The 22,270-nt window shown below is 43.8% G+C and overlaps 1 protein-coding gene across 2 annotated transcripts in view; it reads left to right on the top strand.

Moving 5' to 3' along the window:
- Window positions 1-3,999: 3,999 nt before the first annotated feature.
- CHN1 (chimerin 1) overlaps window positions 4,000-22,270 on the top strand; it is a 139,070-nt gene continuing 120,799 nt past the window's right edge. For both annotated transcript variants that reach the window (XM_084813397.1, XM_084813389.1), the window contains exon 1: window positions 4,000-4,455. In XM_084813397.1, the coding sequence (XP_084669523.1) occupies window positions 4,369-4,455 (87 nt within the window). In that variant the 5' untranslated portion in view covers window positions 4,000-4,368. The remainder of the gene's footprint in view (window positions 4,456-22,270) is intronic.

The raw sequence follows: 22,270 nt of genomic DNA, 5'->3' as shown, positions 1-22,270 counted from the left end.
TATGTGAACTGAGAACTACCAGAAGTACAAGCGGGGTTTCGAAGAGGCAGAGGAACTAGAGATCAAATCGCCAACATTCGCTGCATCATGGAGAAAGCAAGAGAATTCCAGAAAAACGTCTATTTCTGCTTCATTGACTACGCTAAAGCCTTTGATTGTGTAGATCACAACAAACTATGGCAAATTCTTAAAGAGATGAGAGTACCAGACCACCTTACCTGTCTCCTGAGAAACCTGTACGAGGGTCAAGAAGCAACAGTAAGAACCGGACATGGAACAACCGATTGGTTCCAAATTGGGAAAGGAGTACGACAAGGCTGTATATTGTCACCCTGCTTATTTAATTTATATGCAGAGTACATCATGAGAAACGCCGGGTTGGATGAATCACAGGTCGAAATTAAGATTGCCGGGAGAATAATCAACAACCTCAGATACGCAGACGATACCACCCAAATGGCAGAAAGCGAAGAGGATCTAAAAAGCCTCTTGTTGAGGGTGAAAGTGGAGAGTGCAAAAGCTGGTTTGAAACGGAACATTAAAAAAATGAAGATCATGGCATCTGGCCCCATCACTTCCTGGCATATAGAAGGGGAAGAAATGGAAGCAGTGACAAGATTTTATTTTCTTGGGCTCCAAGATCACCGCAGACAGTGACTGTAGCCACGAAATTAAAAGACGCTTGCTCCTTGGGAGGAAAGCTATGGCAAACCTAGACAGCACAGTAAGAAGCAGAGACATCACCTTGCCGACAAAGGTCGGCATAATCAAAGCTATGGTTTTCCCAGTAGCAACGTATGGCTGTGAGAGCTGAACTATAAGGAAGGCTGAGCGCTGAACAATTGATGCTTTCGAACTGTGGTGCTGGAGAAGACTTGTACGAGTCCCCTGGACTGTAAAGATGTCAAATCAGTCAATCCTAAAGGAGATCAACCCTGACTGCTCATTGGAAGGACAGATACTGAAGCTGAAGCTCAAATATTTTGGCCACCTAATGCGAAAAGTCACTGGAAAAGACCCTGATGCTGGGAAAGACTGAAGGAAAAAGGAGAAGGGGACGGCAGAGGATGAGATGGCTAGATAGCATCATCGATGCAATGAATATGAACTTCAGCAAACTCCGGGAGAGAGTGGAGGACAGGAAGTCCTGGCATGCTATGGTCCATGGGGTCACGAAGAGTCGGACACAACTTTACAACTGAAGAACAAATGACTGCTGCTTTAAATGTGGTTCTCATTTTTTGTGTTTTACTATATGTATTTTTTAATCTTCTGAATGCCATCATGATTATATCTCTTAGAAAAGCGAGTTGTGGTATCATGCAAGATTCCCATTCCTGTGACTCAGCTTTAATTCCAGGGTACTGTAGTAAGACTTTGAGAGCCAGTGTGGTATAGTGGTCAGATTGTTAGACTAGGGCTGGGGAGACCTGTGCTCAAATCCCAACTCATTTGGATAACCTGGAGCCAGTCGTTACCTCTCAGCCTAACCTACATCATCAGTTTCTTATGAGAATCAGATGGAGGTGGGGAAGAACCACAAGTGATTCCTTGAGTTCCTTTGAGGAAGGGTGGGAGAAAATATTCATGTAATAATAAACTCCTAGTGTATGCCAGTTTATGGTGGTTCTTTGTCTAGCTATTGCTTGAGCTGCAAGGAAACACAGCCAGAAGACCAAAATTGACCAGGCAAGTTCTGACCAAGTGGAGAGACCTTGGTTGCTATACAGCAGATGAGAACAGAAGAAATATAACCCTTTTCACAAAAGCATGCCACACATCCATAAAATCTGTCCATGTCCAAAGAAAAGCTTCTATGAATTTTGTTGTTGTTGTTCAGTCGTTAAGTCGTGTCCAACTCTTTGTGACCCCATGGACCATAGCACGCCACGCCTTCCTGTCCTCCACTCTTTCCCGGAGTGTGCTCAAATTCATATTCATTGCATCGGTGATGCTATCTAGCCTTCTCATCCTCTGTCATCCCCTTCTCCTTTTGTCTTCAATCTTTCCCAGCATCAGGGTCTTTTCCAGGGAGTTTTCTCTTCGCATTAGGTGGCCAAAATATTTGAGCTTCAGCTTCAGTATCTGTCCTTCCAATGAGCACTCAGGGTTGATTTCCTTTAGGATTGACTGATTTGACATCTTTGCAGTCCAGGGGACTCGTAAGAGTCTTCTCCAGCACCACAGTTCGAAAGCATCAATTCTTCGGCGCTCAGCCTTCCTTATAGTCCAGCTCTCACAGCCATACGTTGCTACTGGGAAAACCATAGCTTTGATTATACAAATCTTTGTTGGCAAGGTGATGTCTCTGCTTCTTACTGTGCTGTCTGGGTTTGCCATAGCTTTCCTCCCAAGGAGCAAGCGTCTTTTAATTTCATGGCTACAGTCACTGTCTGTGGTGATCTTGGAGCCCAAGAAAGTAAAATCTGTCACTGCTTCCATTTCTTCCCCTTCTATATGCCAGGAAGTGATGGGGCCAGATGCCATGATCTTCATTTTTTTAATGTTGAGTTTCAAACCAGCTTTTGCACTCTCCTCTTTCACCCTCAACAAGAGGCTCTTTTGATCCTCTTCGCTTTCTGCCATTTGGGTGGTATCATCTGCGTATCTGAGGTTGTTGATAATTCTCCCAGCAATCTTAATTCCAACCTGTGATTCATCCAACCCGGCATTTCTCATGATGTCTTCTGCATATAAATTAAATAAGCAGGGCGACAATATACAGCCTCGTCGTACTCCTTTCCAAATTTGGAACCAATCGGTTGTTCCATGTCTGGTTCTTACTATTGCTTCTTGACCCTCATACAGATTTCTCAGGAGACAGGTAAGGTGGTCTGATACTCCCATCACTTTAAGAATTTGCCACAGTTTGTTGTGATCCACACAATCAAAGGCTTTAGCGTAGTCAATGAAGCAGAAATAGTCGTTTTTCTGGAATTCTCTTGCTTTCTCCATGATCCAGCAAATGTTGGTGATTTGATCTCTAGTTCCTCTGCCTCTTCGAAACCCAGCTTGTACTTCCGGTAGTTCTCGGTTCACATACTGCTGAAGCCTAGCTTGTAGGATTTTGAGCATCACCTTGCTGGCATGTGAAATGAGCGCAATTGTACGGTAGTTTGAACACTCTTGGCATTGGCCTTCTTTGGAATTGGAATGTAAACTGACCTTTTCCAGTCTTGTGGCCACTGTTGAGTGTTCCAAATTTGTTGGCATACTGAGTGCAGCACTTTAACAGCATCATCTTTTAGGATTTTAAATACCTCAGCTGGAATACTGTCATCTCTGCTAGCTTTGTTGTTAGTAATGCTTCCTAAGGCCCACTTGATATAATATGCATGTTAAAGTGTAACAATTCAGTGCGTGTGTTTTCAAGGGTTGCTTGATCAAAAATTCAAACGCAAAACGGTTCACCCATAAAATAACATGGATTCATTACCTTTTAGTAGCCACGCGGCACTCACAATTACAATGGCTAAAGAATGGTATTTTCCCTCCACCTTTTCAATATGCCCTAAATGTTACGGGTGATGTGTGGATTCTAATCTATGCTAGCGCTTGTGAGGATGCAATAAGGGAGTGATGATTATTCTGTATTAACTAACGTAGACCGTAACGGCAATGATCTTGAATATGCTAGGACCAGGCCAGCATGTTTTCCTGAGAGACCAACAATAAAAAATAGACATGGGAGACCAGCGTTTCCTCCCTCTAGCTTGCAAGTTAGCAAGTGCAGGTGGCAGAAGAGTGAGAGATGGAGACCTCCTTGCTCCCCACTTGAAAGAAAGAAAAAGCAATGCAGCCCCAGTCCTAGGGGCGCGCTGACCCCGTCTGTGCGTGCTGCTTCTGCCGTTCTCGGTCTGTCAGGGCCTGCCTCTCCGAGGGGCGATGGAGGGCCAGGGATGGAGGAGGCTGGTGGCCCATGACTCTCCGTTGCTATGGGAACGCACGCAGTGATCCGCCAGCGCGAAGCCAGGAGGGAGGAGAAGCTGGTCATGTGGCGAAGCAAGATGGCTGCCAGCGCCTGAAGGCTGCAGCCCGAGTGGTGGGTGGGGACAGCGAGCAGCGCCGCCTGAAAAGGGGAGAGACTCGTTTCTCCGGGAGGCAACAGCTGGTTGCTGTGCCCGGAGTTTTTCCCGCCAGCCCTCCCCGGTTTCTGAGGCAGCGCTGCGTTCCCCCTCCCGCGCCCAGCAGCTCTGCAAGCCCCCTCCGGGGCGAGATAATCCCCCCCCGGCGCCCCCTTCGCGCCAGCCCGCGCCTGCTCCGGCAACAATGTCTCCACAATAACTTTTATGCAGCCCGGCTGCTCTCTTGTGCTTGTTTCTGCCCTTCCCTCTGTGCGCGCCGCTGGTGGGGAGAGGTGCAGAGCCAATGTCCGGCAGCCAGGTCTGCCTGAGCAGTCCCGACGTGATCCTGCGACTTGCTGCTGCACCTTTACGATGGCTCTTACCTTGTTTGGTGAGTAAAACCGCGCTTCCCGCTTCAGGGCGTCTTCTCTCGCCTCTATAGAGATCGAGGAGGGAGTTTCGTTGCCATGTAAGGTGTATGAGCGCCCAGCCCCCCCCCCATATATATATATATATATATATATATATATATATATTCCTTATTCAGTTAGGATGGCTAGCAAGATAAGGCTTCCTCTTTCTCTCCCATTGTTTCCCTTTCAGGCAGAGCCCGTGGGCGTGTGCCGGCTCCTTCAGGCAACATCGAGGTTTTGTAGTTGTTTGGCATTTGCAGTATGAAGTTCCAGGCTTTCCAGACGCTCTGTTTATTTAATCACAGTCTTTTCTTTTTCTTCCCTCTGTACAATTTCCAGAGTGGTAGCCTTGTCGGTCTTGTTGCAGCAAAAACAACAAAGAGCCTTGTGGCACTTTAAAGAACAATTTATCTGCACATAAGCTTTTGTGGACACTGTCCACTTCACCAGCGGCATCTGATGGACGGTGTCCACGAAAGCTTATAGCAAAATGCATTGGTGAGTCTTTAAGGTGCCACAATGCTCTTTGTTTTGTTTTTCTGCAGTTTTCATCTGAAACAGTGGTGTTTGTAAAAAGAACAAAGAGTCTTGTGGCACCTTAAAGACCAATGAATTTATTGTGGTGGAAACTTTTGTGGACTGTAGGCCGCTTCATCAGATGCAAAAGCTTATGCTACAATAAATGTGTTAGTCTTTAGGGTGCCACAAGACTCTTGGTTGCTTTTGCTGCAATAGTCTAACACGGATACACTCTGGAAGTGACGTTTGTGTGTGACCATCCAAACCCAAAGGAATATTGGAAACACCCTCACACACACACCCCTTCCCTATTTAATCCTCTAGCTTCCGTCAGGGAGAAGTTCTTCTTGCACTGTGAGAGTTTGGACTTTTATTTGCATGGAAAGCTGATTAGAGAGAACATATTTGCATTCCTTCCTCAAGGAAATATAATACATACAGCAAATGAGAGGTGAGCATAAGATGTGAGCATCTGTATAATGTACAAAACTATTTAAAAAGCATTTGAAAAGACTACGTAACTAAGGAATGAGATTTTGAAAAAAATTGTGTTTGATGATGTATATTTTTAGCAGCAGGCAACATTTCTGGTAAATAAAATATTAAAATGGCTGAGGTTTAAATGCTGGCATATTAATATATTTAAACTGATTATTAAACTTAATTACGCACATTCCTAACTTAGCATTTAGAAACCATTTGGTTGCAGTAAACTGAAGCACAAATAATCTTGATATGAACATATCATTTGTAGATGGAAATTTCATTATATAAATAACTCATGCCTGCTTCTTAACTTGAGGGGTGCTTTCTACTGAGTAATTTTGCATAATTATTATTTATACATAATGTGTTTCCAGATAATGTTGTAGAGATGGTGTTTACTTCTCATATTTAGAATTTTGCTAAGATCTGTTTGACACTTGTGGGTAATGCAGAGTTTCATGAGAATCGAAATGCTTCCTTCTTCATGTTAAAATTGCTGCAATACTTTTATATACCTACTAGAAGTGCTTCAGTTTGCTCTTCAGTAAAATTTTGTGAAGAGTTATCTCAATGAGGCTTGATGGATTCCTTATTTAGTTACAGAGCTGTCATTTGAAATTATACATCACCTTATTTGAGTCTATACTTTAAAAAAATCCCTAATGGAAAACTATCCAGCTGAAATATTTACATTGTGGCCTCTGTTTAGTCTTGCATTATGAATTAACCCCACATCTATGCTGATTAATGACGAGATTTCTTGTGGCTGTAGAAGTCCTATGCTAGCCTTGCATACCTAGTGAGGGACTGATTGGCCATTATCCCTTTCTTCTTCAGGCCTCCATTCCCCTGATATTACTGCCTCTTCCCTTGCACCCCAGAGCTCAGGTGAAATTATGGCAACAACTGGTGTCTGTAGTGTCATATATTCCCCTATATGGATCCAGAGAGGATTGGTAGCCTCATTTGCTCAAGTAGTTCCTGAGCATATACAGGAAGCACACGAGAAGCCATGATGAGCTGGAAAAATTGTTGTTGTTGTTCAGTCGTTCAGTCGTGTCCGACTCTTCGTGACCCCATGGACCATAGCACGCCAGGCCTTCCTGTCCTGCGCTCTCTCCCGGAGCGTGCTCAAGTTCATATTCATTGCATCCGTGATGCTATCTAGCCATCTCATCCTCTGCCGTCCCCTTCTCCTTTTGCCTTCAGTCTTTCCCAGCATCAGGGTCTTTTCCAGAGAGTTTTCTCTTCGCATTAGGTGGCCAAAATATTGGAGCTTCAGCTTCATTATCTGTCCTTCCAATGAGCACTCAGGGTTGATTTCCTTTAGGATTGACTGATTTGACCTCCTTGCAGTCCAGGGGACTCGTAAGAGTCTTCTCCAGCACCACAGTTCGAAAGCATCAATTCTTCGGCGCTCAGCCTTCCTTATAGTCCAGCTCTCACAGCCATACATTACTACTGGGAAAACCATAGCTTTGATTAGACGGACCTTTGTCGGCAAGGTGATGTCTCTGCTTCTTACTATGCTGTCTAGGTTGGCCATAGCTTTCCTCCCAAGGAGCAAGCGTCTTTTAATTTCATGGCTACAGTCACCGTCTGCGGTGATCTTGGAGCCCAAGAAAGTAAAATCTGTCACTGCTTCCATTTCTTCCCCTTCTATATGCCAGGAAGTGATGGGGCCAGATGCCATGATCTTCGTTTTTTTAATGTTGAGTTTCAAACCAGCTTTTGCACTCTCCTCTTTCACCCTCAACAAGAGGCTCTTTAGATCCTCTTCGCTTTCTGCCATTAGGGTGGTATCGTCTGCATATCGGAGGTTGTTGATAATTCTCCCAGCAATCTTAATTCCGACCTCTGATTCATCCAACCCGGCATTTCTCATGATGTACTCTGCATATAAGTTAAATAAGCAGGGTGACAATATGCAGCCTTGTCGTACTCCTTTCCCAATTTTGAACCAATTGGTTGTTCCATGTCTGGTTCTTACTGTTGCTTCTTGACCCTCGTACAGGTTTCTCAGGAGACAGGTAAGGTGGTCTGGTACTCCCATCACTTTAAGAATTTGCCACAGTTTGTTGTGATCCACACAATCAAAGGCTTTAGCGTAGTCAATGAAGCAGAAATAGACGTTTTTCTGGAATTCTCTTGCTTTCTCCATGATGCAGCGAATGTTGGCGATTTGATCTCTAGTTCCTCTGCCTCTTCTAAACCCAGCTTGTGCTTCTGGTAGTTCTCGGTTCGCATACTGCTGAAGCCTAGCTTGTAGGATTTTGAGCATCACCTTGCTGGCATGTGAAATGAGCGCAATTGTGCGGTAGTTTGAACACTCTTTGGCGTTGCCCTTCTTTGGAATTGGAATGTAAACTGACCTTTTCCAGTCTTGTGGCCACTGTTGAGTGTTCCAGATTTGTTGGCATATTGAATGCAGCACTTTAACAGCATCATCTTTTAGGATTTTAAATAGCTCGGCTGGAATACTGTCATCTCCGCTAGCTTTGTTGTTACTAATGCTTCCTAAGGCCCACTTGACTTCACTCTCGAGGATGTCCGGCTCAAGTTCAGTGACCGCACTATCATGGCTATCAGGGACATTCAGATCTTTCCTGTATAGTTCTTCTGTGTATTCTTGCCACCTCTTCTTAATCTCATCTGCTTCTGTTAGGTCCCTGCCTTCTTTGTCCTTTATCATGCCCGTCTTTGCACAAAACGTTCCCTTGAGATCTCCAATTTTCTTGAAGAGATCTCTAGTCTTTCCCATTCTGTTGTTTTCCTCGATTTCTTTGCATTGTTCATTTAAGAAGGCCTTCTTGTCTCTCCTTGCTATTCTTTGGAACTCTGCATTCAGTTGGGTATGTCTTCCCTTTTCTCCCTTGCTTTTCGCTTCCCTTCTTTCCTCAGCTACTTGTAAAGCCTCATCAGACAGCCACTTGGCTTTCTTGCATTTCTTTTTCTTTGGGATGGATTTCGTTGCTGCCTCCTGAACAATGTTACAGACCTCCGTCCATAGTTCCTCAGGCACTCTGTCTATCAGGTCTAATCCCTGAAATCTATTCCTCACCTCCACTGTATATTCATCAGGGATATGATTTAGGTCATACCTGAACGGTTTAGTGGTTTTCCCGACGTTCTTCAATTTAAGCCGAAATTTTGCAAGAAGCAGCTCATGATCTGAGCCACAGTCAGCTCCAGGTCTTGTTTTGACTGACTGTATGGAGCTTCTCCATCTTTGGCTGCAAAGGACATAATCAATCTGATTTCGATATTGACCATCTGGTGATGTCCATGTGTAGAGTCGCCTCTTGTGCTGTTGGAAAAGAGTGTTTGCTATGATCAGCATGTTCTCTTGGCAAAACTCTATTAGCTTTTGTCCTGCTTCATTTTGTACACCAAGGCCATGCCTGCCTATTATCCCGGTGATTTCTTGACTTCCTACTTTAGCATTCCAATCCCCTATGATGAAGAGGACATCTTTTTTTGGTGTTATTTCTAGAAGGTGTTGTAGGTCTTCATAGAACCAATCAACCTCAGCTTCTTCGGCCTCCGTGGTTGGGGCATAGACTTGAATTACTGTGATGTTGAATGGTTTGCCTTGGATTCGTACTGAGATCATTCTATCATTTTTAAGATTGTACCCCAGTACTGCTTTTCCCACCCTTTTGTTGACTATGAGTTCTACTCCATTTCTTCTAAGGGATTCTTGCCCACAATAGTAGATATGATAGTCACCTGAATTAAATTCGCCCATGCCTGTCCATTTTAGTTCGCTGATTCCCAAGATGTCGATGTTCAATCTTGCCATCTCATGTTTGACCACCTCCAGCTTACCTTGATTCATTGATCTGACATTCCAGGTTCCTAAACAATATTGTTCTTTACAGCATCGGATTTTCTTTTCACCACCAGACACATCCACAGCTGAGTGTCCTTTCGGGTTTGGCCCAGCCGCTTCACTCTTTCTGGCGCTACTTGGAAATACCCTCTGCTCTTCCCCAGTAGCATATTGGACACCTTCCGACCTGAGGGGCTCATCTTCCGGCGTCATATCTTTTAGCCTTGTGATACGTTCCATGGGGTTTTCTTGGCAAGAATACTGGAGTGGGTTGCCATTTCCTTCTCCAGTGGACCACATTTTGTCAGAACTCTCTGCCATGACCTGTCCGTCTTGGGTGGCCCTGCACGGCATAGCTTATGACTTCACTGAGTTACGCAAGCCCCTTCGCCACAACAAGGCAGTGATCCATGAAGGGGGCTGGAAAAATACTGAGAGATATTCAAGAACGTTATATGTGTTTCTCGTAACAACTTTCTTGGCAAGGCTACTGGAGTTTCTCTGTTATAAATTCGTTTGCTGATTTAAAACTGCGTAAGTGAGTATAAACACAGTAGCACGTGAAGATATTACGAAATAGAATGGTTCCCCTATTTAGATTGGTTAGTTCAGAGTCTCTGCAGCTCTGTAGAGACCAGGAAACAGCTTATGACAATGTTCAGATGCAAAAATAAGTGAGAATCCTGGATTATCTTTCAAGAGCTTTGTTTTCGGTCGCACCCATGCAGCTCATGAACTAAAGAAATGCAAATTTTAGCATGTTGTCTGAACTTGGGCTCCCAGCTTGTTGCTCCCAAACACAGCAGGAACTGTAAACCAAGAACGAACACTGGTTGCAATTCTGGCCTGTAAGGGATGCCACAAGCAAGGATCCCTGGCTTGGATGACATCCTAAGCCAGCCTTCCCCAACCTTGTGCCCTCCAGATGTTTTGGACTACAACTTCCACAATCTCTGTCCATTGGCTGTGCTGGCTGTGCTTTATGGGAGTTGTACTCCAAAACATCTTGAGGGCACCAGGTGGGGAGGGGGTGGCTGTGCTAAGCTTCCAGTACCTGATTAGTTTAGCCCAGGGGTGCAGAACCACCACCCTAATCCTGTCAGCCAGGCTCCCCAATACATCCTGCAGAGCCTCCTTGCATTCCTCCCCCTAGAAGATTCCTGCCTGGAGGAATCCTCAGTCAGAGATAACAGCATTGAGTTCCTTGCATGCTTTATTGCTGATGTTATGTCTGATGTCAGTTCAGCGATAACAGGAGGGATATGGCAGTGGGCGACTTGACTGATTCGTTCTTCGCCAGCCTCTCCCTGCCCCTGATGGGATGGTGAGAGGCATGTGGAGGAGATGCCCGACTCAGCTGGAGCTGCAAGGAGCTGCTCCTCCTAGTGCTGTCCAAGTCCATTTGTGCGCTGCTTCCATCCCTGTCAGGGCGTCAAGTGGAGTGTAAAACTAGGGACTCAGCCAATGCTGGGAGGAACTGCTGCTCCTCCCAGCACCAGCTGAGCCCCTTTTTCCATTCTGAGAGACATGCCCACTGATGTCATCTGGCTTGTGAAGGGCCTGGATAATGCATAATTTGAAGATAGGTTCTGCACCCCGGGTTTAGCCGCTTCCAGTGATGGGAGGAGCAGACAACCTGCACAGACAAGCATGTAGGTCATGAACAGTAAGCCAGGGCTCTCCAGAATTCTTGCTTATCGTTGTATATGAACACAGCCAATGTACAAGGGTCTTATTCTTTTTTTGTGAACCGCCCAGAGAGCTTCGGCTATTGGGCGGTATAGAAATGAAATGAATAAATAAATAAATATTCTAGTTTTGCAAGTGTGTGAAACAGAGCTCCGAAGTTGCATGGTAGTTTTGAAACATACCAACTTTTTGGGATTTGAACTTAACAAGCAAAACACACACACAACCCCCACCCCCCAGTCACTTGTAGCAACTCTTCTGAATCCTGGCAACTATCTGTTTAATAACTCCAATAAAACAAACCCCACATACTCTATCCTTGAGAGATAGCTACAAAATCTTAATGATCTGTTGGATTTGTTCCTCTTCTTGGGCCTTTGTTCCACTGTTACTTATAAAACCCATTTCTGAGTGGATGCTAAAATTATTTGTTTCGGGTGGGTTAACAGACATTGCTTCTGGTCTCCATCTACATATTGAATCCTCGGATTTGCTGCCTTGTTAATAGATAATTTGAAAAGTGTAGTACTGTTATATATGCCAGCTGTGTTCCATAGCAGCCCTGTGGGAGCAGTAACCAAATTAAAGGAAGCAATTACTAATATGAACAGGCAAATGTAATTTTTAGGTAAATGCAAATGGAAACATTTGGGAAAACTCTATTGTGTAGTATCTACTAATTAGACACTTTTCTGATCATGTGCTGCCATCTTTGTGTCGCTGATATATTATGTATGTGAGGTTGGTTGTGTTCGGGAGAAGAAACAAGCCTGTGCATTTCTTAGCAGTAGTAACATTTAATGTTCCTCTAGAAATAAATCAAAATGCATTATAAGGTATCTAAAAGCCATGGCAGTCTTTTACTTTGAAAAGGAATGCATAATTTGAAATCTATGTATGGAAGTCTACAGCAGCATTGGGGCCACTTGAAATGGAACTGTGTGGGGGCCTCTCTATGCAGTAAACATTTGTTTGTCTAAATGAATGCATAGTTGTAGCACTTTGCTTCACATCACTGCAAACTGTGGTGATGGTCTGGTAGTATGGTGAACATTGCTGTCATTATGCTGGCAAGCCACTTCATGTGGAGCATCCTCCATGCAGATGCATTTCAAGCAACCACCATCCTGTGATTGGATATTTAAATTAGGCCTCAGTTAATCCAGAGGCAGGATTAAAGTGCTGATGTAGGGCAGGTGACACTCTTAACATGCTGCTTGCCCTCCCAATTGGGAGGGAGAGCAACAATGTTATCTCTGACCACTGATCAGAGATAACAATGGAGATTCTTCTCCCCACTAGCCTTGAAGGGGTGGGGCTTGAGGGAGGGGTCTCAGTGGAGGCTGAGTGGGCTGGGCTGGCAGGCCATATTTGGCCCGCAGACCAGAGCTTCCCCATTCCTGGTTTAAATATGGTAAAATACTAACATTGTCTGCCAGCTAGCCACATTAGTTTATTTTTTATTTTATTGATTTATTAAGACATTTCTATCTTACCCTTCTGGTGCAAAGGCATGACTTAGATTGCCTTACCACAATTAAAAATTACAATTTCATAAAAAAGCAATATAAAACAATTAACCAAGGACACAGGGCCAGACATTTAACTTCCTGTGTGTTGATAAAGTATTCCTTTAATATGGGGGCATGATTTTCATCTTAATTTTCGAGTGTTGATGTATTTAGTGCTATTTTAGTGCTGCAACTCAGAGAGACAATGGTAGGTTACTGCCAGTCTGCTCTAAATCTATGTACCATTGACTTATTCAGATTTAGCACTGTAGTGACTGGGGGACCTTGACATATGATAGTTGTCACTCACTTGAAGACCTTGATACTTGGTCTTCAAGATGGTTAATTAAAGGAGAAAATCAGAATGCCATGCTACTCTTCCTCTCTTCCTGTGGCATTCTGTATGAACATAACCTCCTATATCACAAATGTATTTCTTAATGAGATTTACTGTCATGCCTATCTCAAAGGCTCAGGGCATTTACACAGACCTTTCCCTGAAGGACGCCTGATCTAATTGATGAGGGAACAAAACCCATGTGGACTTTAAAAATGAAAGAATACTAACTCCTTCATTCAGATGCCCTCCGTATTCCTAATCTCTGTTGGCTGCATTCAGATGTTCAGTGTTACAAGAATAAGCCTCTGAGCTTTAGGCTCGCTCCCCTTCCCCTCTTTCATCTTCTGGTGTGGCCCCTAGGAACAAATTAGAAGTTTAACTGCACTAAACAAAACTGTGCCTAATCTTAACTATGGTTATTTGAAATAAGACAGCTTTATAAACTGTGGTTTGAAGTTGCCTTGTTTTCACACACCATAGTTAAGTCTGACTGTAACTTGTGTGGTTTGGGATAACATGTCAAGCTACAGTTCATCAGAAATGGCAGCAAAAGCTTCCAACTCAACTGCAGTGGAGGGAGGCAGGATGGGGAGCACACTTGTGGTTTAGTGTTACATCTGAATGCAGTCAGCAGAGATTCCAAGTAGGAGAGTATCTGAATGAAGGTGTGAGCATTCTTTCATTTTTAAAGTCCATATCCCTTTTTGTTCCCTCATGAATTATGTCTGAACCAACCCACTGTCTTTCAGTACCTCATAAAGAGACAGCTATGAAACAACTTTGAAGTGGGGTAAAGATGTAACAGATGAGCAAAATCCCAGTGGTTCATCCATGCTATTCTGACACGACACACATGCACATCCATCTGCATGTAGAGGAAGGCACTGTGGCCTCAACAGAGCCTCTCTGCTAATTCATGCCATGTCTGGATTGTTTCATTGGACTTGTCTGCCTGCATATTTTTGTTGTTGTTGTTGTTATTGCAAAATGAGGATGAGGAAGCAAGGGCTTCCTTTAAAAACAGTTGGGCACATACACACAGGAGCCATAAGCACAACAACCTACTCTTCTAGAGCTCATCAGGCACCTTCAGGATTTTAAAACTCAATTACTAAGTAGCAGCCCACGGAAAAGATAATAGCATTTGAGCCCTGTCCTGCTACTCACTGTTCATGGGAGTTCTGGTCCAACACATCTGGAGGGCACTAAGTTGGAGAAGACTGCTTTATTTTTATTATTGCTACTCTTATTCATATTTATATACTGCCTTATTTACTAAAAAGTGATCAAGGCGGTCCACAACAATTTAAAGCAAGACAGTCTTAAAATAAAAAACAAGTACATTAAAAACAGTTAAGCATTAAACAACTGCATAATTTAAAAGGCTAGATTAAAGAGATGTGTCTACGCAACCTTCCTGAAAGCCAAAAGAGTGTGGCCCCATCATAGTTCTTGAGGGACCACATACCATAGTTTGGGAGCAACACATCAAAGGTCATGCTATCGCTGGTGGGTTAGCTGTTGGCTAGGGATCAGGAGAGAGGAAATTGATACAAAGGAAGAACTTGGTTGGTGCTGGATTGAAGGACACTTTTCAAAGAATGGGTTTGTGGTGTCCTTCAAGGAACTGATTTCATTCCTCGATAACTTGTTAGTGGCTCTGTTGAAGTGTACGGTTAGCGATTTGCTTGATTGATAGTTGAGGTTTCCCCTCTGCCCACCCTACCTCAGCTTGAAGAACATGTGGTACATTTAAAGTTGGTGTACTTAGTCATCAGAGATGGAATATGGGTTGTGCATGTGTGTACAGTAGGAGAGGGTGCAAGAAAGCACAAGCTCTTGTGGGTAACGTCATGCTTTAAATCGTTTCCCTCTTTTAGAATTTGGGTTTTATAGTAAGTCAAAGAGAATAAGAGTTGAGAGAACTCCATCTCAGCTTGTCAGGGGATGCTGGTCATCACTATTCTGATTACCATGATCAAGTTGGGCCAGCTAGTTGCGTGCATTGTATAGCCATTTAAACAACTGATCATGTGTTTGTTTGTGCACGTGTATACGCATGCATAAAAGAGCACCTGGTTATGTAAACTAGCTTTCCCAGGAATGTTCCCAGAAGAAGTATTTCTATGGGAACATGTACCTCTGATCACACAGTCCAGATTGACCTGAGGGATTGAGACTGGCCTTTTTCTCACTGAGGTGGGTAAAGCTGTGTCTGAGCTGTATCACTTCATACTGCGAGTGAAGGCTCACATGGCTGAATGCCGTCCCCTAAACAGACACACACACACACATATACTCTCTCTCTCTCCCCCTGTACATAAAAAAACTTGAGAACCAGTGCATGGGGAGAGGATTAAGCTCTCCTCCCCAGCAGTGCTCCTTTTAACAAAATTGGTGATCCCATCTCCCATGACTTTAAAGCCTGCTTTAAAATTTTAAAAGGAAGTTAGGAGAATCAATGGCAGATTTCCCATTTCCTCTTGGTTTTGGCCCTGTATAAGGGGACATGACATGCTATATTTTGAATCTGCAGAGAGTAAAATATTTAGGGCTGGGATGAAGTGGAGAAACGCTGGACAGGGAAAGGATAAAGTACCCCTCACTCCCCCATCAGTTCTCTGTTCTAAATTCTCTCCTTCTGAGATGGCTTTGCTTTTAAGAAAAGAGAGAGAAAAAGATAGGGTAGAGAGGTTGGGGGCATATAACAAGTAGTAGAACTGTACCTCTTCAAACACTTTCACCTATGCTTTAAAACTAGAACTGTTCTAATATGCAGATAACTTTTATAGCAAGTTTTATATAATGCTAAAGAGAAAGGGAAGACATCAAAGTTGTAAATGGATTAGAGTTCTAATTTACTGCAGAATTTGTTGATAAGAGTCCTAAGATAATATAATGGATGGTAGCATTTTAGGCTATAGATGGGAGATGCCATTTCTGAATGTTCTCTCATTTAAAGAAACTCCCCATAAATAGAAAAGTAGGTCATCAAGGAAACTCTAGCCCAGCTTGCTTGCTTCTCTAACTGGATTTCTACTTGCAGGGAGAGATTTGGATTTTGTTCTTATATAGGAGAGCAAAAGCAATTAAAAATGTTATTTTCCCACCCATAGTCAGAGGTGGTACAGTTCATTCCACTACCTCAGGACTCTACCATCTCATTCTGTTGCACATGTAAACCAGACCAGAGCTAATAGCACATCAATATTAGTTACTTTTCAAAGGGTTCTTCCTTCAAGAGAGCAGTTATATTTCCCAGTAGCTTGCTGGTGCTTTATCCCTTTCAGCAGATGCTAGGAATGGGTACCAAGAAGCAATACATTTGACAGTCACAATTCTCAGAATCTTGTGGTTGCATGATAGAGGTATTGTGCCCGTGGTGTGATATCATCACACTATTATTCACAGTAACCAAGTTTTGTAGGATTTCGTTGTGTTTCTGAAAACCTAGAAAACCTGTTTGGCCTGAGATAGTAATGATACAAAAGACTGGGCACTGACGCTTCATTTCATGTTCCATCAAAATTTCACAGGTAGGAATTATTAGTAGTTTAATTAGACCAGGGATGGCCAACGTCTATATCCAGTGGAGAGCCAGTGTGGTATAGTAGTTGGACTGGGACCAGGGAGACCCAGCTTCTAGTTCCCACTCGACCACGGAGCTCTCTGGGTGTCTTTGGGCCACACACTGACGTTCAGCTGGTGATTTGGGTTTTCTGAGAGATTCTGAATTAGGAAATTTTCCAGGGCAAATTAGGTTAATCTGCATAGGAAAACATTCAGTTTGCACTGGAAAATGTTCTGATGCCCTAGAGCAGGAGTGGGCCTCCAGGTGTTTTGGCCTACAACTCCCATCCTTCCTCACCATTGACTATCTGGCTAGAGCTGATGGAAGCCATAGGCCAAAACATCTGGAGGGCCACAACTTGCCCACCCCTGCTCTAGAGAGATCTAATTTAGCATGTTTATTTTACTTGTATTTAGTAAACAACAAAGCTAAGAAAAGGTACCCCATACTAAATTTTTGTCCCCGATACACTAACCTGAAATATTTGAAGGTGAAAATTAGAGGACACGTAACATGTTTGAAATGCTACATTATGTAGAATTTTTATATAAAAACTTGTAAAAATGCAAAGACATTAGGCAGGACCCACCACTGCTGCTCCACTTATGCCGTTGAGCCAAAGGGCCATTTCAGCCTGGCCAGCTCTCTGAAGAGCCATGCCGGCTGCTTCCTCTGGCCATGCAGCTCTCCAGAGAGCCTGTATGGCAGCAGGAAGGGGGCTGGAGAGCTTGTGCCAGGGTTGCCTACCACAGAGGGTTGTTGTGACGATAAGATGGAGAGGAGGAAGGTTATGTATGCCACCTTGGGCTCCTTGAAGGAAAGGCAGGATATAAATGAAACAAACTAATTAAAAATGTATATATCCATGAGGCCTTGTTGTTCCTTGAAAAATAGCCTAAGGAGCCAAAAGTAAATTCTGTCTAATGAATTCAGCTCCTTGCAACTAGTCACTCCAGAAGGTTTGTGCCATCTTAGCAGTAAGGGCTTCGCAGTTTCGCAGCACATGCAGTTAGGCAGAATCAGATCACATGTATTACTGACAAGTAATGTGCATGATTTGATTACGTATGTTTTCTCTTTTGAATTTATTATACAACATGTAACATGGAACGTTGCTATTTCTTGCAACGTGAAATAATTTCTCTTGCCCTTTTGAGTAAAACTATGGGCAACTTTGCCAAAACAAAACCCCACGACAACAACCAAAAATTGGCACCATTATCAGGAGTCCTGGACCATCAGTTAAAATTGGCTTGGGAACCAGCAACGAGTTGGCCATCCCTAACCAGTCCAGTGTATGCTATTCAAACCGGTGTATACTGGATAGCCTGCATATAAAAGTTTACTTTTCAATAGTTTTTAAAAAGGCAGTAAAAATGAGTGCTGCAGTCAAAGTGAGAGAGCTGCCCTCCACCTGGGGCTGTAGGTCTGTACTATTTGAAAGGTGCGTCTATCCTTGAGAGTCGGATGGCTGTCTTCACCTGGTGCAGTGAAACTCTTATCTAATTTGAAGAATCTAATGAACCAAATAAAGACAGTAACCTTGAAAGGATCTTTCCTTTTTTGCTGGCAGTGCATTCTGTTGACTAAAATTGAAGAGGAAACTTGCCTGGAAGCTCAGAAAACAAAATGGACCTGTTAGCTGGTAAATTGGTTTCAGTGGATAAAATAATTTGGGGACCTGGAGGCTGAGGTTCATACCTGATGATGAAAAATTTCAGTAACGGCCGATCAATTTAGTGCCTTGCAAAAGCAGTAAATACAGTTGCTGAGGTCGGGATAATGCAGCAGTAAGAATATTGGAGAACATGCTAATCTCTCTCCTTGTCTGCAATTTACCTCTCTACAATGTGTCCCCTGCTGTCACTTTTCTATCAGCCAGGCATTCATACTAGAAGTGAACCTGCTGGGAGAATAATGCTGGGCGGCAGGGAGAGAATTTGGCGAGGAAAGAAGCAGATATGGGAAGGGTTCAACACCCCTGTGTCCCTTTTGCCCAAGACCATTGACCTCCTGCTTACATGGTAGGGCAGACCCACATTTAAAGAGGCGGGTCTGCTGTTGTCATGTCTTGTTTGGTCCTTACTTGCTCTGGTTACTTGAGATTTTTCAAAGCAGTCCTGAAGGGGCTTGCCTGGAGATTTACAACCTCATCCCCAGCCCTTTTAGCTCACGCCAACCAGAACAGAAAGGGGTCCAGTGTTTCGCTGGGCTGTTCAGCCCGCTGGATCCATATATTTACAATACCATCAGCAGATGGATCAGCTGGATCCATGTATTTACAATACCATCAATACCTGACAGCAGGGGTGGTGGTGGTTAATTAGCTATCGGCCCATCCCTGCCCTGCCCGGAAAACACCCCATTTCAGGACTTTCCACCTGCCTGAGATTAGCAGAGGCTGCCAGCATAGCAGTGCCTCGTCAGCCATGTTGGCGGAGAACACCAGCACACCATCCTAATCCCCTCCATCCATCAACATTGAAATAGGTAGGATTGGGCCCTTAGTCTGTCTTCCTTAATCTGATCTCCCCAAGTAAACTGAAGCCTTGAGTGCTCAGCATTTTAGGTTAACTCACCAGCCCTCGGTGCTACGTCCGCTGCTTTAAGAGTTAAGGAATAGAAGGCATGTGCACAAACAGAGCCTCCCACTTGTACACTATGCTGCTATGGTCACAGCTTGCTAGAACCCGATTCAGAAATTACAGTTGGTTTTGTGGTTTCCAAAGCAAGATTTTCTAAGGCTATCGATGGCTACTAGCCACAATGCCTGTATATTACCACCAAAATCGGAAGTAGCATACCTCTGAATACCAGTTGCTGGGGTATAGGAGTGGGAGGGTGCTGTTGAACTCATATCTTGCTTGTGGGCTTCCCATTGGGATGTCTAGTTGGTCCCTATTTCAGTCTGAAACTGCTAAAGGAAGAAGCTATATGCAGATTGGGTAGAACAGCCTGCTCCATGAGAGATTTTCTGGAGGACTGTAATGGAGGAGGAATGGGGTAAATGCCTTCTCCATGCCTGCTCGGATCTTCATTATTATTGCCATCCCACCCCACAGCTGATTTTATTTTTTAAAAAACACATTGAAAATCACATTTGGTTTGTCTCACACTTCTGATACTTGTGTGTGTGTTGAGGGGCAGAGGAGCTTCTAAACTTGCAATATTTCCCATCCCCAAATCTAGCACTAACAATCTGTTTGGTGGGTGAAGGTTCTCTCATGTAACAATGCACCATCCCATTACTGCATGCAAGAATTTGGATATTAAAGGTTATTGTAGCAGGAGTTCTCTCATGTTCTCCTTAGCATCATCACCCCCATAACAGGAACTGAGCAAGTCTTTCTTCTAGCTACTCATTTTCTGCTGGGGCGGGGGGAGGAGAAGAGGATAAAACTAGCATTAGTTCTTGGGAAGAAGTGACCCCAACCTCTGCTTACCTTTTGGCAGTAGTGGTTCAGTCACGAAGCATCAGCATTCTATGGATTTTTGCAAATGGTCTGAGAACCTATAGGGCAGAGGTGAGCAACTTCGGGAGGTCCAGGGGCTATTCTCCCCTCCACCCCACGGGCCACAGTCTGCCAGGCAACCTGAAACAAAGTTTTTAAAAATGGTGTGCGGAGCACTATGGAGTGCCAAAATATAAAATCAAGTTTGTTTACAAGCTACATTTGACCCTTGTAGGGCTCCGTAGCTGCTGTAGTGGGCAGTGGGGGTGGGGGGGAGAGGGGGGTGCAGTGGCGACAGTGGTGGGTGGGGGTGGTGCAGTGAGAGAGCTGGCGCTGGTGCTGAACCTGGTGATGGTTTGAAGAAGAGAAGCAGGTAGGAAAAGGTTAAGCACCCCCATTTCCCTCTGCTGCTTCTCCATTCCACATCACCCCATCCTAAAGCAGACTTTCCCTAGGAAAAACAGTGCTAGGCTTTTGTTACATGGGTATGCAGGTCATGTGTAACTAGGGCCTGGAACAAGCTGTGACAAATTCAGATCGAATATGGTAACCCTACCAGATCCTGCTGGCCCTGGTGTGTGTGTTTTTTTAAAATGGGAACAGTCTCTGATACAACTGTAGGTGCAGCTTTCCCATTCTGTTGCCCTCCAGATGGTTGGACTACAAACCCTATCATCCCTAGTGTAGAGCAAAATGTCTGGAGGGTTGAAGATGGCTGGAGGTGCAACAATCCTTTGTTGAAATTTGAGGGTTTTTACAGAAATGTGTAGCTCAGCGTCCTTTTTGATGAGATAAAACTGCTTCTGGAGAGTCCTTAACCCTCTCCCTGCCTTCCATTTTTCTATTCTAAGTTTCCCCAAGAGGCTTCTCTCCTACCTACCCCAATATTTCAAATCTATTTGATCTCAATATAATCTGTAGTTTAGCCCTGTGGGGGTGGGGGATGGAAAAGTGCTTTTTGGATACACAAACCCTTGAGAAGGGCTTGAGCTGTATTTAGAGTCCATTTGCATTTCAGATATGGCAAGCAGATGCACAGGAGAGATGTGCTTTTTTAGTCATGTAGTGTAGTTGCAGGAATTAGTGTTGAGAACAGGTGTCTTGTAGATCATACCTGCAAAACATGCAGACCTTGTGCACATCAGCTGTGTATTGTAAGGTACAGGAATAGGGAAGGGGAGAGTTATCACATGGCAGGGTACACTGCATACATATCAAAGGGCTGCACGTTGCGCGGGCCTGTGTGGAAAATATACACAACAAAAGTCACATACTGACTACTGTTAACAGGAGTCATATCTCCTTTTATCATTTCATCCCAACAAAGGGTGGAGAAAGCAGAGTGCCTGGAGCTGTTCCTTCCCACATATTTCCTGTCATTTAAAGGAGAGCGCAGCTCTTCCTGGCATGGCTGCTGTTGGTGTAAAACAGTCTTCAGTACAGACAAGTGGCTGGTGGAGGTCTTGGGATACTGGAATGTGGGGTTCTGATGAACATTGGATATGTCCATGCAGACGTATCCTCACGGAGTCAACTCACTTTCAAGTTGACTGTTAGCAGCTGTACCCAACATTTATGGGGTGTATAAAACTATGTTCTCAGGGAATGGTGCCTTACTTGTCCAGATGTTCAGAATTTAAATGACACTATTGCTTCTGTGATTTTTCTCTTGCTCCACAGTAAAGTTTTGGGGTTGGGTGAACATGTTCTTTACATCTTTTTAATTGCCCCAATAGGGTTTGAGCCTATAAACTTGCCTATGTTCTTATTTTATTTCCACCAGCAAGTGAGGGACTCATAAAAGAAGACATCATCTCAACATTGGGGGCAGGGCAGCGGGAAGTTTGGCCACTTACCATGCTGGTTTGTCATTTATCAAGTTAGTAATAATACTAGCTATGCATCTAAAATTAAGGAAACACCATGAAAATAAAGATTACTCAGTTGATATAATCAGCACAGTCTTGTATAATGAGATGCCTTTGTTTAAAAAAAAATTAACAATCTCAAAAAGTCCCCCTAAATTCCCATGTTCCAGAATCTGGAAACAGAGCTGTGCTGGTTCTCAGCATAACAGTGAAATTTGTAGTGTTGGGCAGCTGCTCCACCTTGTGGCTGAATTTCCTATAGTGGCTAGGTTAAATGGGGGCAGGGAAAACTGTTCTCAGCTTTGACTTATTGGTGACCCAGAGCACTGGAGCATTCGTGTCCAGCGCCAGCAATAGAACACATCAATTGACCGTGCATCTTCTGAATAGTGTACTAATGTATGGCTTTTAAAGGTTGTGTATGACAGCTGAGTGCTATGATTTTTAGAAACGGCCGCCATTAATCTCCTGGTGGTATGTGCTAATTTTTAGTTGAGAAGTCTGAAATACTCTGTAATTCTATAT

The sequence above is a fragment of the Heloderma suspectum genome, chromosome 1, assembly GCF_057233095.1.
Source record: "Heloderma suspectum isolate Gila_16-S chromosome 1, 16-S_ref, whole genome shotgun sequence".
Classification (NCBI taxonomy): domain Eukaryota; kingdom Metazoa; phylum Chordata; class Lepidosauria; order Squamata; family Helodermatidae; genus Heloderma; species Heloderma suspectum.
This window is presented reverse-complemented; position numbering and strand designations above follow the sequence as displayed.